The 14,366-nt window shown below is 43.5% G+C and overlaps 2 protein-coding genes across 2 annotated transcripts; both read left to right on the top strand.

The window, feature by feature from the left end:
* On the top strand, positions 1 to 827 carry LOC137589680 (serine/threonine-protein kinase pim-3-like). Its single transcript, XM_068307541.1, has 2 exons — positions 1 to 88; positions 187 to 827. Exons 1-2 carry the CDS (start codon positions 1 to 3, stop codon positions 825 to 827), a joined length of 729 nt encoding a protein of 242 aa, XP_068163642.1.
* A 7,010-nt stretch (positions 828 to 7,837) lies between these two features.
* Positions 7,838 to 8,752, top strand: LOC137589679 (serine/threonine-protein kinase pim-1-like). The gene has a single exon (XM_068307540.1). The coding sequence runs from the start codon at positions 7,838 to 7,840 to the stop codon at positions 8,750 to 8,752; it is 915 nt and encodes a 304-aa protein (XP_068163641.1).
* The last annotated feature ends 5,614 nt before the right edge of the window (positions 8,753 to 14,366 follow it).

The raw sequence follows: 14,366 nt of genomic DNA, 5'->3' as shown, positions 1-14,366 counted from the left end.
ATGGAGACACAGGAGCCGGACAAGAAAATCAGTCCAGCGAAGAAGAAGAAGCAGTTTGAGGATAAATATTGTCAACTGTACCGACTCGGTGATGGAGGCCAGGGATCTGTGTACATGGGTTACAGGAAGGAAGATTTTGTCCACGTAGCGATCAAGCCATTCCCCAGACCCTTGTTTTCCGTGAAGACGACGACAGGAGCAAGATGCCTCTTGAAGTGCTTTTCATGAAGATGAGTCAACAAGCAGGAGGATCGGTTAGCCAGTCAGCATCCATTTCCCTCCTGGACCACTACGACCTGGAGGAGGAGCTCATCATCGTCATGGAATGTCCATTTCCAGCGGTTGACCTCTTGAATTACAGCAAGTCCAGAGGAGGTACTTTGGAGGAAGAGGAGGCCAGACTCTTCTTCAAGCAGCTGGTGGAAGCTGTCAGAGAACTTGATGCCAACAAGATTTTCCATGCAGACATCAAAATGGAAAATATCTTGGTTGACATCAGCAGCGGTGTTCCACGTTTGAGGATAATTGACTTTGGTCTAAGCATGTTTATCAATGACGGGGACACAATTGAAGGTATATATCGTGGAACCCCTTCCTATTACCCACCAGAGTGGTCCTGGAGTTCAGTGTACAGTAGCAGGCCTGTTACTGTGTGGCAGATGGGAGTGGTTCTCTATAACATGCTGCACCAACACTTTTTGAAGAGCCTCTGCATCAGTCAGAAGTTGTCTCCAAACTGCCAAAACGTGTTGCGTCTGTGTCTGGCTGAGGACCCTCAGCAGCGTCCCACTCTGGAGCAGCTCCTGAGTCATTCCTGGCTGGAATGAACCATAAGTCAACCCCCTGCTGGCCCATCGTCCCTGAGCGAAACTGAATCAGTGCCTGTATCTTTTCTTGTATATAACATGTGTATTTGTTTAGTAAATCTTTTGTCAATAAATTTGTGTGATAATTTTGTGTCCGAGTTCATGTTTTATATCAGCACAAATACTACATGAGGGATGTTAAAAGCTGATTCAGTAATTTCGGTTGCATGTCATAAAATGATTCAAAGTAGGTTATCATTTGTCACTCATGAATAATGGGAGAATGAAATCAGGAAGCACACGAACACAAGTACAGCCCACCGTAATGATGGAACTGAAGTGGCTTTTCACTCTGATATAAACCACAAAGGAAAACCACCATGGACCCTGACAGTAAAGGAAAACGTTTCCAGGTGCTGAAAAGTGAAAATGTGTAACTAGCATCACTGCCCGCTAGATGGCGCTTCAAGCTAAATCTGAACAGAAAGGTTTAAACTGGTGAAGTATCTGCGCCCTAGATGAGGGAGTTTATTACTTGAAGTAAAAAAATATTTCCAATCCTTTCTAACTTTCTAACAGGGACAAAGCGAAAGGTTTTTTTTTGTGTTGGCTATGTCAGTCAGAGAAGGTACTCTGATCAGATCTCACCTGTAGATGGAGGCCCCGCCTCCGCGATTCATGTCAAATTAAGTTGAATAAAAACAAACCTTTTGGAGGCCACGCCCAGCAGCAAACTGTCGCCATGGAGATGCACAAAAACAATTGCGTGTAAAATGACATAAATTCTCTTGAGTGGTGAGACTGACTCGTATTTCAAGCTCGAGTCATTTTTTCTGGTCTCCGTCTCCAGTCACTGAGGACAGAAGTTCTGCTCGCTGTGAAGATCCAGAAAGTTCTGCAGACGGTCAGTTTAAAACGACTGTGGTCCGGACACAGGTTCCACCTGAGAACAGGGTCCATGAAGGTTCCACGGTTTCTGGATTCAGACTGAAAAGTAAACAGATCGGAACCTTTGACCCAGAACCAGCTGATCCGGGTCATAACCTCTTCCCCAGTAGTGACCAGTGATAAAGAAAGCTACCTCAGCCCCGCCCCTCCACCCACCTGACATTTAGCCCGGCCAATCAGTCATCCCTGTCTCAGCAAACATGTCCACATTCATGCTGGTCTGTGAATGTACCGCCCACTGAACACCAGCGTGTGTATGTGTGTGTGTGTGTGTGTGTGTGTGTGTGTGTGTGTGTGTGTGTGTGTGTGTGTGTGTGTGTGTGTGTGTGTGTGTGAACCAACCTTCGTCACACCCTGAGGGGTTGTGTGAGTTCTCAGCCTGTTGACTGTTCGTGTGTGTGTGCGCAATATTTTCTAAAATATCTAAATAAATTTGATATTATCTATCAGTTGCGTGACTTTTTTTTAGTCCCGTTCAGGAATCACAAACATTTAAGGGACTTAAAACCTTTTGAATCCGGTGACCAATCAGAACCAGGCATCAACATCTGGACGCAACGCTGAAGCTAACTAAACGTTAGCAGGACAGCTGTCAGAAACAACTTCTTCACACAGATCTTTATGCTGCTGGAACTCTATTTGTCTTTTTAAAGAAGGAAAACAGGACTGAACAAAACCCTGAACAAAAATACTTGAGCGCCCCTAACCCTAAATTGCCAGCGAGAACAGCCGGCAGCAGGAACGTGGGTACTGGGTTTGCGCCGGTCCTCACAGATAGAAGAGGAGGTCATCCAGCTTCATGTTGGGCTCCCTGTGGAGGCTCTGGCCCACCAGGAAGGCCAGCTTGTGGGCGTACTGGCAGGGAGCCGGCACCCGGATCACCCCCTAAAGCACCAGAGGGAACAGGTCAGAACCCCAGACCTCAGTGACCTCTGCTAAGGGGTCAGGTCAGGACCAGGGTTTGTTCTGGTCATGTGATCAAAATCAGTTTACAACAAATGCCACTTCCGACTGATAGAGACTGGTTAGCTTGTGTTTCATGACAAGTTCACAACACTGGACCCACTGTGGCACGTCAGACACCTGGGTGAGGTCATCACTGTTAATATGTAGAATCAGTTCAAGCTCTCCAAAGTGGAATGGTTACCACTGATACTTACACAGGTAAAGTCAGATTCTGCAGCACTGACCTCAGCTGAGTTCCTGTTTGTCCAGGATGGGGTCCAGATGCTCGCTATCCAGAGAACTTCATACAGGATGCACAGCTTCTGCACTGGAATGGTCCGTTCAAACCGTGGAATTACCCGGCTGTTCACCTGGATCTGTGGGAGAAGTGGTTCATCCCAGACCCCTCCAAAAAGTTTTCATTGGTACAACCTTAGATCGACCACTGACAACTTTGGAACCTACCATGTTAGACCCACTGGGGATATGAAGCGTGTGAGGGGCAAGACTTTCTTAAACAATAATAAATTATGTAACAAAATATTAATTTTTCATTCACTACAGGAGAATGTTCTTGAGAAGTTGTCGGACAAACTGCTTGAGAAACCATTTGTGCTGTTTGTCAGGTCAATTCAGGAACTGCGACCCTTTCTGTTGTAGCAGATAAAGCCACCACATTTGTACTTGTATGAATGTGCTCCAAGTGAAAAAAACTCCCATCTAGACACATAGACACAAAACTCAAAAGTATTCTGACATGCAAGATTAAACGTGTTTGCACACTGATGTATTTAGTCTGGTTTATTGAGTTGATCAACTGTCTTATTCTTTAGATATAAGTCAAACTTGTCAATTAAACTGTGAATAAACATTTCCACTTACATTCTGTTGCCTACACACCAGATTACCACAGCAAGGTAATGTCTCTACTCAGCGACAGCAGCACTGATGAGACCCTGAAGCACGACCCAACCAGCAGCTACAAAAACAACGTGGTGGAATGCCTACAAATGGAGGAAACTATAAACCACCTGCTATACCATTGCCTGTACCCTGGGGAAGCCATTCCATGCATATATGGGCTCCACAAAATCATAAAGAAGGAGACCCTTCTGCATCACATACGACATCGCCAAGCATGTTGCCACCATCTTGGCCCCATTCGTAAGGAAGAACCACTACCAAATACAGAACTCCATGGACATCGTGGAAAAGGTGAGAGGACTGAGATTGGATACAGATGAGACCATGGCGTCCTACGACATCACCTCCCTGTTCACATGTGTTCATGCAATGGAGGCAGTGGAAGCAGTAAGGCAACGGCTTTCACAGGACAACACCCTCAGCGACAGGACAAACTTCAACCCTGACCAGATCTGCCAACTTCTGGACCTCTGCCTAAACAGCAACTTTTTCCAGTACAGAGGGAGCTTCTATAGGCAGAAACACGGATGTGCCATGGGCTCTCAGGTGTCTCCTGTTGCGTCCAATCTGTACATGGAAGAAGTGGAACACATGGCCCTGACCTCGTTCAAAGGAGCAACACCAAGCCACTGGTTCCGGTACATGGACGACACAAGAGCAAAATCCACGAGGTGCAACCTTTCACCGGACACATCAACTCGGTGGACAGCAACATCAAAGATGACGGAAGTCTGAGTGTTGGGGTATACAGGACTCCAACACAAACAGACCAACACCTGTTTTTTGACTCTCACCATCCATTGGGGCACCAGCTTGGCGCCATCAGGACACTGACAAACAGGCCTGAAAAGTCACCAACCAGTACCCAAGACCAGGTGAAAGAACAGGATATCCTGACTGGACCTTTGTGAAGGCTCACAGAAGATCCAGAAGAATAACACAGTGAGGACAGAAGAGAAGGAGAGCAGGCGTAACGGTACAGTGATCCCATGTGTGTCTGGAGTGTCTGAAAAACTGAGCAAGATTTTTGACAAACACCAGATTCTTGTGTATTTTAAGCGTTTTTGGAAACGCTGCCCCTTCATCCAGTGCTGTCCACCCTCCTGTGTGGTGTGGTCCAGGAATCTATTTTCTTACAGTTAGAATCAGGAAATCCACTCAATTTATGCCATTCAGGAGACTTTGACAATATTGACAGGCATCTTTCATCATTTTTGTCAGTATCTTGATTCATCCGTCAACTTTATGTTCTGCTGATCATGTTAAAAGGAGGCTGGAGAGTTTGGAGCAGGCTGGGCAGGAGGAGTATGGCCTGGACAAGTTGGCAGTTTGTCGTACATGAAGAACAACCAGTCACACTTACATTTATGCCTCTGGGCAAATAAAAGACACCAGTTCATCTTTACACGTGTTTTTGTGGTGACAGGAAGCTGGAGAGATCCGACACCAAACTCTACCTGGAGAAGATTTTTATAGAGACAGAATTATGTTTTAACACTGTTTTATTTTAATTAGTTAACAGGAGAACCAGTGTGTCTTAATGGAGGCGAGAGTTCTACAGTGTTATTTAGTTTACAGTGAATTAGTAAGAGTTTCTGCCCCCTCCACAGGCAGTAAAGACTGCAGTGAAATGTCCTGTTTGGAGATGAAGTGATGTTTGTGTTGTGGTTCAGTGACTTCACAGCTGGATGTTCACTGACGCGGAGCTGGACAGACAGAACCTGGACAGACAGACAGATGAAGCTGCTGCTCAGTTCTGTCAGACCTTCACCTTCATATGATTGTCTGACTCATATGACCGGAAAGAACACAGTCCGCTCTGTTTCCTCTGAGTTCATATGAACGGGTCTGAATGGACGGGGCGCCACCTGCAGGCAGGAGGCTGGAAAAACAGTTCAAAACGTAAAGGAATCAAAAACTGCACAATTCTGTTGCCTGTGGCAACGCTCAAAGACTGCACAAGTCCAGACCACATGTTCCAATACATTTATAGGAATAAAACCTGTAAAATCTGACTTATCTGTTGGGGTTGTGGGTTATTCAGTCGGTTTAACAAATTTATTCCCAGGTTGCAGACTGTAATTTCATCTGTGCTGTATGTCGTGCATACATGGTACAATTGAAAATAAAGTTGACTATGTTTTTTCAAATATAAACGGGTCTTCTCTGCTGTCCAGGCACCCATTGTTTTTCATCATACACAATATTCGGAAATTTCCATATTAATTTAAGAAATATTGTACATTATTTCATATCATAGCATTAAATATTAATCAATAATGTAGAAAAACAAATCTGCTTTTGTTAAATTGTTATTAATAATTTTTTGTTTGTGCTGTAACGCAAATAATAAACGAGATGAAGCTGCTTGATTTCTGCTCAGGATTTGGTGTTTAATTCTTATTAAAATGAGAGTCGGAGGCTTTTAAAGTCATATTTGTCGGCTTTTTCAATATTTATTTCAGATGCGAAAAACAATGAGCCAAAGTTGCACATGAAGCTGTCAGATAGCGTCACAATGTTAAAGTGTTTCCACAATTTTTATTTTTATCATAAAAATTTTTTTTAAATCATAATTGCCTGATGTAGTATTAAATATTTCCTCAGTCCTTCGTTTCTGGTCTGAATTATGAGATTATTTTTTTTAATTCGGACCCAGCGGGTCCCAAACCGGTTCGTTTTCCGGACAACGGCTGAGTCCATAACGCTGCTGCAGCCGGTGACGTCACAAAGACCCTAACTTCAAAGCCAAACCGCCTCAGGTATCAACACCTGTGTAACGTTACTGAGACAGACCCTCACAGTTACACTACAGTCAGCACCGAGATCCGAGCAGCACTCAACTTGTTTCTGTCATCGATCTGCAGCCATGAAAGGTAAATCCACCAACATTTAATTCCACCCGTGGAAAACTGTTATTCACAGTGTTTAATCAAGAAAAAATAGAAACACACGGAGAAAATTCACGTTTGTGGTTCATCATATCAGAGGTGACTTCAGGGATTCGAATCATTATCAAAAAATTTGGATTACAAGTATTGCAAAATGAAATTTGAAAATTGATGATCTCTAATTACATCCCATGAAGCGATGATGTCAGTGTTCGTGTGTTCGTCCTTCCATCCACTAAATATCTTTTATCTTTCTATCTGTTGCAGATAGAAAGATAAAACAAAAAGCACAATCCTCGGGCAACAAAGGGGATGAAAATGAGATGATGACCTTGACCTTGAGAAAACTAGGTCAAGGTCAAATTTCAACTTTTGTTCATTTTTTGCACATATCTTAGGAACCGGATGAGATAGAAAAACGAACCAAAAGGCGTTACATTCAGGGAGGCAAAAGGATAAAAATTAGATCACAACCTTGACCTTGAAAAACTAGGTCAAGACCAAATTTTTACTTTTATACCATTTTCGGAACACCTCTCTGATACCTGATGAGATATAATCACAAAACGAAAAGCAACATATTCAGGAAGCCAGAGGCACAAAAATGTGATGATGACCTTCACCTTTGGAAAATTAGGTCAATGTCATACTCGATAGAACATTATAGAAGTCATTGCTGAAAGTAAGGAACATTATGAAAGTAACTCAGGGTAAAATTTTGAATTCAGGGATGTCGCAGTCTCTGACTGCCTTGTTTAATTTGTCTTTGTCAGCAGTGTCTGTATATTAATAATATACATATAATATAATTGTAATGAGATTTCTACAATGTCTCTGACAGTTTTTAAGCGTTTTTGGAGATTCACAGCTGACTACAGACTTCAGCCTCAGCCTCTTCATCAGTGGAAGACCTCTGATGACCTCAGAGACCCCACAAAGATTCAGGGGGCTGAACAACAGACGGGTTTATTTTCAAGTAAGTCTCTGGAAATTTAATCCACTACTGTCTATAACAGGAGCATCACAGCTTATGTGAACTTTTGCAAACAAGACAACAAAAAGTTTGTCTTCCTTTCTAACATGAAGTAGAAGTAGCTCAGAATTCCACTTCAGTACAATACATAAGACAAACCTGCTGTCAGCTTAAACCAGTAGTTGTAAAATTAAATTTATAATATATTTTAAAAACATTTAATTTCTATTTAAATATTTAGTTGCTGCTTTCCTGTGGTTTAACGTAATTTAAAAGCTTTAAATTACATTGTAGAATAGTAACATTGTAATCAGGTAGTGAAGGTACTAACTCAGTGTTTTCTGATGCCAATGACAGGACTAAGAACGTTCCTGAGGAAGAAAATCCACACCAGGAGACGTGGGTCTCAATCTCAGTCCATGGAGACACAGGAGCCGGACAAGAAAATCAGTCCAGTGAAGAAGAAGAAGCAGTTTGAGGATAAATATTGTCAACTGTACCGACTCGGTGATGGAGGCCAGGGATCTGTGTACATGGGTTACAGGAAGGAAGATTTTGTCCACGTAGCGATCAAGCACATTCCCCAGACCCTTGTTTTCCGTGAAGACGACGACAGGAGCAAGATGCCTCTTGAAGTGCTTTTCATGAAGATGAGTCAACAAGCAGGAGGATCGGTTGGCCAGTCAGCATCCATTTCCCTCCTGGACCACTACGACCTGGAGGAGGAGCTCATCATCGTCATGGAATGTCCATTTCCAGCGGTTGACCTCTTGAATTACAGCAAGTCCAGAGGAGGTACTTTGGAGGAAGAGGAGGCCAGACTCTTCTTCAAGCAGCTGGTGGAAGCTGTCAGAGAACTTGATGCCAACAAGATTTTCCATGCAGACATCAAAATGGAAAATATCTTGGTTGACATCAGCAGCGGTGTTCCACGTTTGAGGATAATTGACTTTGGTCTAAGCATGTTTATCAACGACGGGGACACAATTGAAGATATATTTCCTGGAGCTCCATGCTATGACCCACCAGAGTGGTACTGGAGTTCAGTGTACAGCAGTAGGCCTGTTACTGTGTGGCAGATGGGAGTGGTTCTCCATGACATGCTGCACAGAGACTTTAATACAACGTTTTTCTTGGAGAATGGCCTCCGTATCAGTCAGGAGTTGTCTCCAAACTGCCAAAACGTGTTGCGTCTGTGTCTGGCTGAGGACCCTCAGCAGCGTCCCACTCTGGAGCAGCTCCTGAGTCACTCCTGGCTGGAATGAACCATAAGTCAACCCCCTGCTGGCCCATTGTCCCTGAGGGAAATTGAATCAGTGCCTGTATAATATTTTTTCTTGTATATAACATGTATTGTGAATGCATTTGTTTCGTAAACCATTGTCAATAAACTTGTGTGATTACTTTTAAGTCATTTCATATCAGAGTTCATGTTTTACATCAGCACAAATCCGACATGAGAGATATTAAAGGCTGATTCTGTAATTAACAAAATAACAAAGCAGGTTATTATTTGTCAATGTTAAATAATGCCAGTCAGAAGGTCGGACAGCTGAGCACTTTTGGAGTCCCGAATTTCTTTTTACTCGTAAAACACACAATGGGTGTACAAATTCAGGCACAACACAAAGAGGTTGTACTCAGTCACTTGATTTTAATGTGTTTCATGTGGTTCGGGCATAATATGAAGTACATGTTGTTTTGCCACTGTGTTCATTATGGAGCAAATAGCTACTGTTTGTAAAATTATTATGAGCAAAAATGTAAAATAATTGATTGCGTACACGTGACTGTTACTTTTGAAAAAGTTCTAACTTGAGGTTTAATGTCTCCCTACTGTGACCTGTAGAGGGAAGTAACGTCATGAAATTCCACACAATGAATGGCAAAACTCAGGTTTTCAACCATTGAGATAGATCTGAGAAGATTGGCGTCTTTCTTAACACTGGAAAAATACTACTACTACTACTACTACTACTACTAATAATAATAATAATAATAAAAACAGAAACAACAACAACAACAATAATAATGATAATAATAATAATAATAATATTATTAATAATAATAATAATAATAAGGAGTAATACAATAATAATAATATAATAATACAGTAGCAGGCCTGTTACTGTGTGGCAGATGGGAGTGGTTCTCTATAACATGCTGCACCAACACTTTTTGAAGAGCCTCTGCATCAGTCAGAAGTTGTCTCCAAACTGCCAAAACGTGTTGCGTCTGTGTCTGGCTGAGGACCCTCAGCAGCGTCCCACTCTGGAGCAGCTCCTGAGTCACTCCTGGCTGGAATGAACCATAAGTCAACCCCCTGCTGGCCCATCGTCCCTGAGCGAAACTGAATCAGTGCCTGTATCTTTTCTTGTATATAACATGTGTATTTGTTTAGTAAATCTTTTGTCAATAAATTTGTGTGATAATTTTGTGTCCGAGTTCATGTTTTATATCAGCACAAATACTACATGAGGGATGTTAAAAGCTGATTCAGTAATTTCGGTTGCATGTCATAAAATGATTCAAAGTAGGTTATCATTTGTCACTCATGAATAATGGGAGAATGAAATCAGGAAGCACACGAACACAAGTACAGCCCACCGTAATGATGGAACTGAAGTGGCTTTTCACTCTGATATAAACCACAAAGGAAAACCACCATGGACCCTGACAGTAAAGGGATAACGTTCCCAGGTGTTGAAAAGTGAAAATGTGTAACTAGCATCACTGCCCACTAGATGGCGCTTCAAGCTAAATCTGAAAAGAAAGGTTTAAACTGGTGAAGTATCTGCGCCATAGATGAGGGAGTTTATTACTTTAAGTAAAAAAATATTTCCAATCCTTTCTAACTTTCTAAAAGGGACAAAGCGAAAGGTTTTTTTTTGTGTTGGCTATGTCAGTCAGAGAAGGTACTCTGATCAGATCTCACCTGTAGATGGAGGCCCCGCCTCCGCGATTCATGTCAAATTAAGTTGAATAAAAACAAACCTTTTGGAGGCCACGCCCAGCAGCAAACTGTCGCCATGGAGATGCACAAAAACAATTGCGTGTAAAATGACATAAATTCTCGAGTGGTGAGACTGACTCGTATTTCAAGCTCGAGTCATTTTTTCTGGTCTCCGTCTCCAGTCACTGAGGACAGAAGTTCTGCTCGATGTGAAGATCCAGAAAGTTCTGCAGATGGTGAGTTTAAAACGACTGTGGTCCGGACACAGGTTCCACCTGAGAACAGGGTCCATGAAGGTTCCACGGTTTCTGGATTCAGACTGAAAAGTAAACAGATCGGAACCTTTGACCCAGAACCAGCTGATCCGGGTCATAACCTCTTCCCCAGTAGTGACCAGTGATAAAGAAAGCTACCTCAGCCCCGCCCCTCCACCCACCTGACATTTAGCCCGGCCAATCAGTCATCCCTGTCTCAGCAAACATGTCCACCTTCATGCTGGTCTGTGAATGTACCGCCCACTGAACGCCAGTGTGTGTGTGTGTGTGTGTGTGTGTGTGTGTGTGTGTGTGTGTGTGTGTGTGTGTGTGTGTGTGTGTGTGTGTGAACCAACCTTCGTCACACCCTGAGGGGTTGTGTGAGTTCTCAGCCTGTTGACTGTTCTTTGTGTGTGCAATATTTTCTAAAATATCTAAATAAATTTGATATTATCTATCAGTTGCGTGACTTTTTTTTAGTCCCGTTCAGGAATCACAAACATTTAAGGGACTTAAAACCTTTTGAATCCGGTGACCAATCAGAACCAGGCATCAACATCTGGACGCAACGCTGAAGCTAACTAAACGTTAGCAGGACAGCTGTCAGAAACAACTTCTTCACACAGATCTTTATGCTGCTGGAACTCTATTTGTCTTTTTAAAGAAGGAAAACAGGGCTGAACAAAACCCTGAACAAAAATACTTGAGCGCCCCTAACCCTAAATTGCCAGCGAGAACAGCCGGCAGCAGGAACGTGGGTATTGGGTTTGCGCCGGTCCTCACAGATAGAAGAGGAGGTCATCCAGCTTCATGTTGGGCTCCCTGTGGAGGCTCTGGCCCACCAGGAAGGCCAGCTTGTGGGCGTACTGGCAGGGAGCCGGCACCCGGATCACCCCCTAAAGCACCAGAGGGAACAGGTCAGAACCCCAGACCTCGGTGACCTCTGCTAAGGGGTCAGGTCAGGACCAGGGTTTGTTCTGGTCATGTGATCAAAATCAGTTTACAACAAATGCCACTTCCGACTGATAGAGACTGGTTAGCTTGTGTTTCATGACAAGTTCACAACACTGGACCCACTGTGGCACGTCAGACACCTGGGTGAGGTCATCACTGTTAATATGTAGAATCAGTTCAAGCTCTCCAAAGTGGAATGGTTACCACTGATACTTACACAGGTAAAGTCAGATTCTGCAGCACTGACCTCAGCTGAGTTCCTGTTTGTCCAGGATGGGGTCCAGATGCTCGCTATCCAGAGAACTTCATACAGGATGCACAGCTTCTGCACTGGAATGGTCCGTTCAAACCGTGGAATTACCCGGCTGTTCACCTGGATCTGTGGGAGAAGTGGTTCATCCCAGACCCCTCCAAAAAGTTTTCATTGGTACGACCTTAGATCGACCACTGACAACTTTGGAACCTACCATGTTAGACCCACTGGGGATATGAAGCGTGTGAGGGGCAAGACTTTCTTAAACAATAATAAATTATGTAACAAAATATTAATTTTTCATTCACTACAGGAGAATGTTCTTGAGAAGTTGTTGGACAAACTGCTTGAGAAACCATTTGTGCTGTTTGTCAGGTCAATTCAGGAACTGCGACCCTTTCTGTTGTAGCAGATAAAGCCACCACATTTGTACTTGTATGAATGTGCTCCAAGTGAAAAAAACTCCCATCTAGACACATAGACACAAAACTCAAAAGTATTCTGACATGCAAGATTAAACGTGTTTGCACACTGATGTATTTAGTCTGGTTTATTGAGTTGATCAACTGTCTTATTCTTTAGATATAAGTCAAACTTGTCAATTAAACTGTGAATAAACATTTCCACTTACATTCTGTTGCCTACACACCAGATTACCACAGCAAGGTAATGTCTCTACTCAGCGACAGCAGCACTGATGAGACCCTGAAGCACGACCCAACCAGCAGCTACAAAAACAACGTGGTGGAATGCCTACAAATGGAGGAAACTATAAACCACCTGCTATACCATTGCCTGTACCCTGGGGAAGCCATTCCATGCATATATGGGCTGCACAAAATCATAAAGAAGGAGACCCTTCTGCATCACATACGACATCGCCAAGCATGTTGCCACCATCTTGGCCCCATTCGTAAGGAAGAACCACTACCAAATACAGAACTCCATGGACATTGTGGAAAAGGTGAGAGGACTGAGATTGGATACAGATGAGACCATGGCATCCTATGACGTCACCTCCCTGTTCACATGTGTTCATGCAATGGAGGCAGTGGAAGCAGTAAGGCAACGGCTTTCACAGGACAACACCCTCAGCGACAGGACAAACTTCAACCCTGACCAGATCTGCCAACTTCTGGACCTCTGCCTAAACAGCAACTTTTTCCAGTACAGAGGGAGCTTCTATAGGCAGAAACACGGATGTGCCATGGGCTCTCAGGTGTCTCCTGTTGCGTCCAATCTGTACATGGAAGAAGTGGAACACATGGCCCTGACCTCGTTCAAAGGAGCAACACCAAGCCACTGGTTCCGGTACATGGACGACACAAGAGCAAAATCCACGAGGTGCAACCTTTCACATCAACTCGGTGGACAGCAACATCAAAGATGACGGAAGTGTGAGTGTTGGGGTATACAGGACTCCAACACAAACAGACCAACACCTGTTTTTTGACTCTCACCATCCATTTGGGCACCAGCTTGGCGCCATCAGGACACTGACAAACAGGCCTGACAAGTCACCAACCAGTACCCAAGACCAGGTGAAAGAACAGGATATCCTGACTGGACCTTTGTGAAGGCTCACAGAAGATCCAGAAGAATAACACAGTGAGGACAGAAGAGAAGGAGAGCAGGCGTAACGGTACAGTGATCCCATGTGTGTCTGGAGTGTCTGAAAAACTGAGGAAGATTTTTGACAAACACCAGATTCTTGTGTATTTTAAGTGTTTTTGGAGACACTGCCCCTTCATCCAGTGCTGTCCACCCTCCTGTGTGGTGTGGTCCAGGAATCTATTTTCTTACAGTTAGAATCAGGAAATCCACTCAATTTATGCCATTCAGGAGACTTTGACAATATTGACAGGCATTTTTCATCATTTTTGTCAGTATCTTGATTCATCCATCAACTTTATGTTCCGCTGATCATGTTAAAAGGAGGCTGGAGAGTTTGGAGCAGGCTGGGCAGGAGGAGTATGGCCTGGACAAGTTGGCGGTTTGTCGTACATGAAGAACAACCAGTCACACTTACATTTATGCCTCTGGACAAATAAAAGACACCAGTTCATCTTTACACGTGTTTTTGTGGTGACAGGAAGCTGGAGAGATCCGACACCAAACTCTACCTGGAGAAGGTTTTTATAGAGACAGAACAGAATTATGTTTTAACACTGTTTTATTTTAATTAGTTAACAGGAGAACCAGTGTGTCTTAATGGAGGCGTGAGTTCTACAGTGTTATTTAGTTTACAGTGAATTAGTAAGAGTTTCTGCCCCCTCCACAGGCAGTAAAGACTGCAGTGAAATGTCCTGTTTGGAGATGAAGTGATGTTTGTGTTGTGGTTCAGTGACTTCACAGCTGGATGTTCACTGACGCGGAGCTGGACAGACAGAACCTGGACAGACAGACAGATGAAGCTGCTGCTCAGTTCTGTCAGACCTTCAGCCCGTCCACTGAAGCAGCACACA

The sequence above is a fragment of the Antennarius striatus genome, chromosome 22, assembly GCF_040054535.1.
Source record: "Antennarius striatus isolate MH-2024 chromosome 22, ASM4005453v1, whole genome shotgun sequence".
NCBI classification, from domain to species: domain Eukaryota; kingdom Metazoa; phylum Chordata; class Actinopteri; order Lophiiformes; family Antennariidae; genus Antennarius; species Antennarius striatus.
Note: the sequence above shows the minus strand (reverse complement) of the source record. Positions and strands in the feature narration are given on the sequence as shown.

Coding starts and splice junctions, on each gene's coding strand:
- LOC137589680 (XM_068307541.1), top strand. CDS start 1: ATGGAGACACAGGAGCCGGACAAGAAAATCAGTCCAGCGAAGAAGAAG. Junction 89..186: donor TTGTCAACTGTACCGACTCG/GTGATGGAGGCC, acceptor TTTTCCGTGAAG/ACGACGACAGGAGCAAGATG.
- LOC137589679 (XM_068307540.1), top strand. CDS start 7,838: ATGACAGGACTAAGAACGTTCCTGAGGAAGAAAATCCACACCAGGAGA.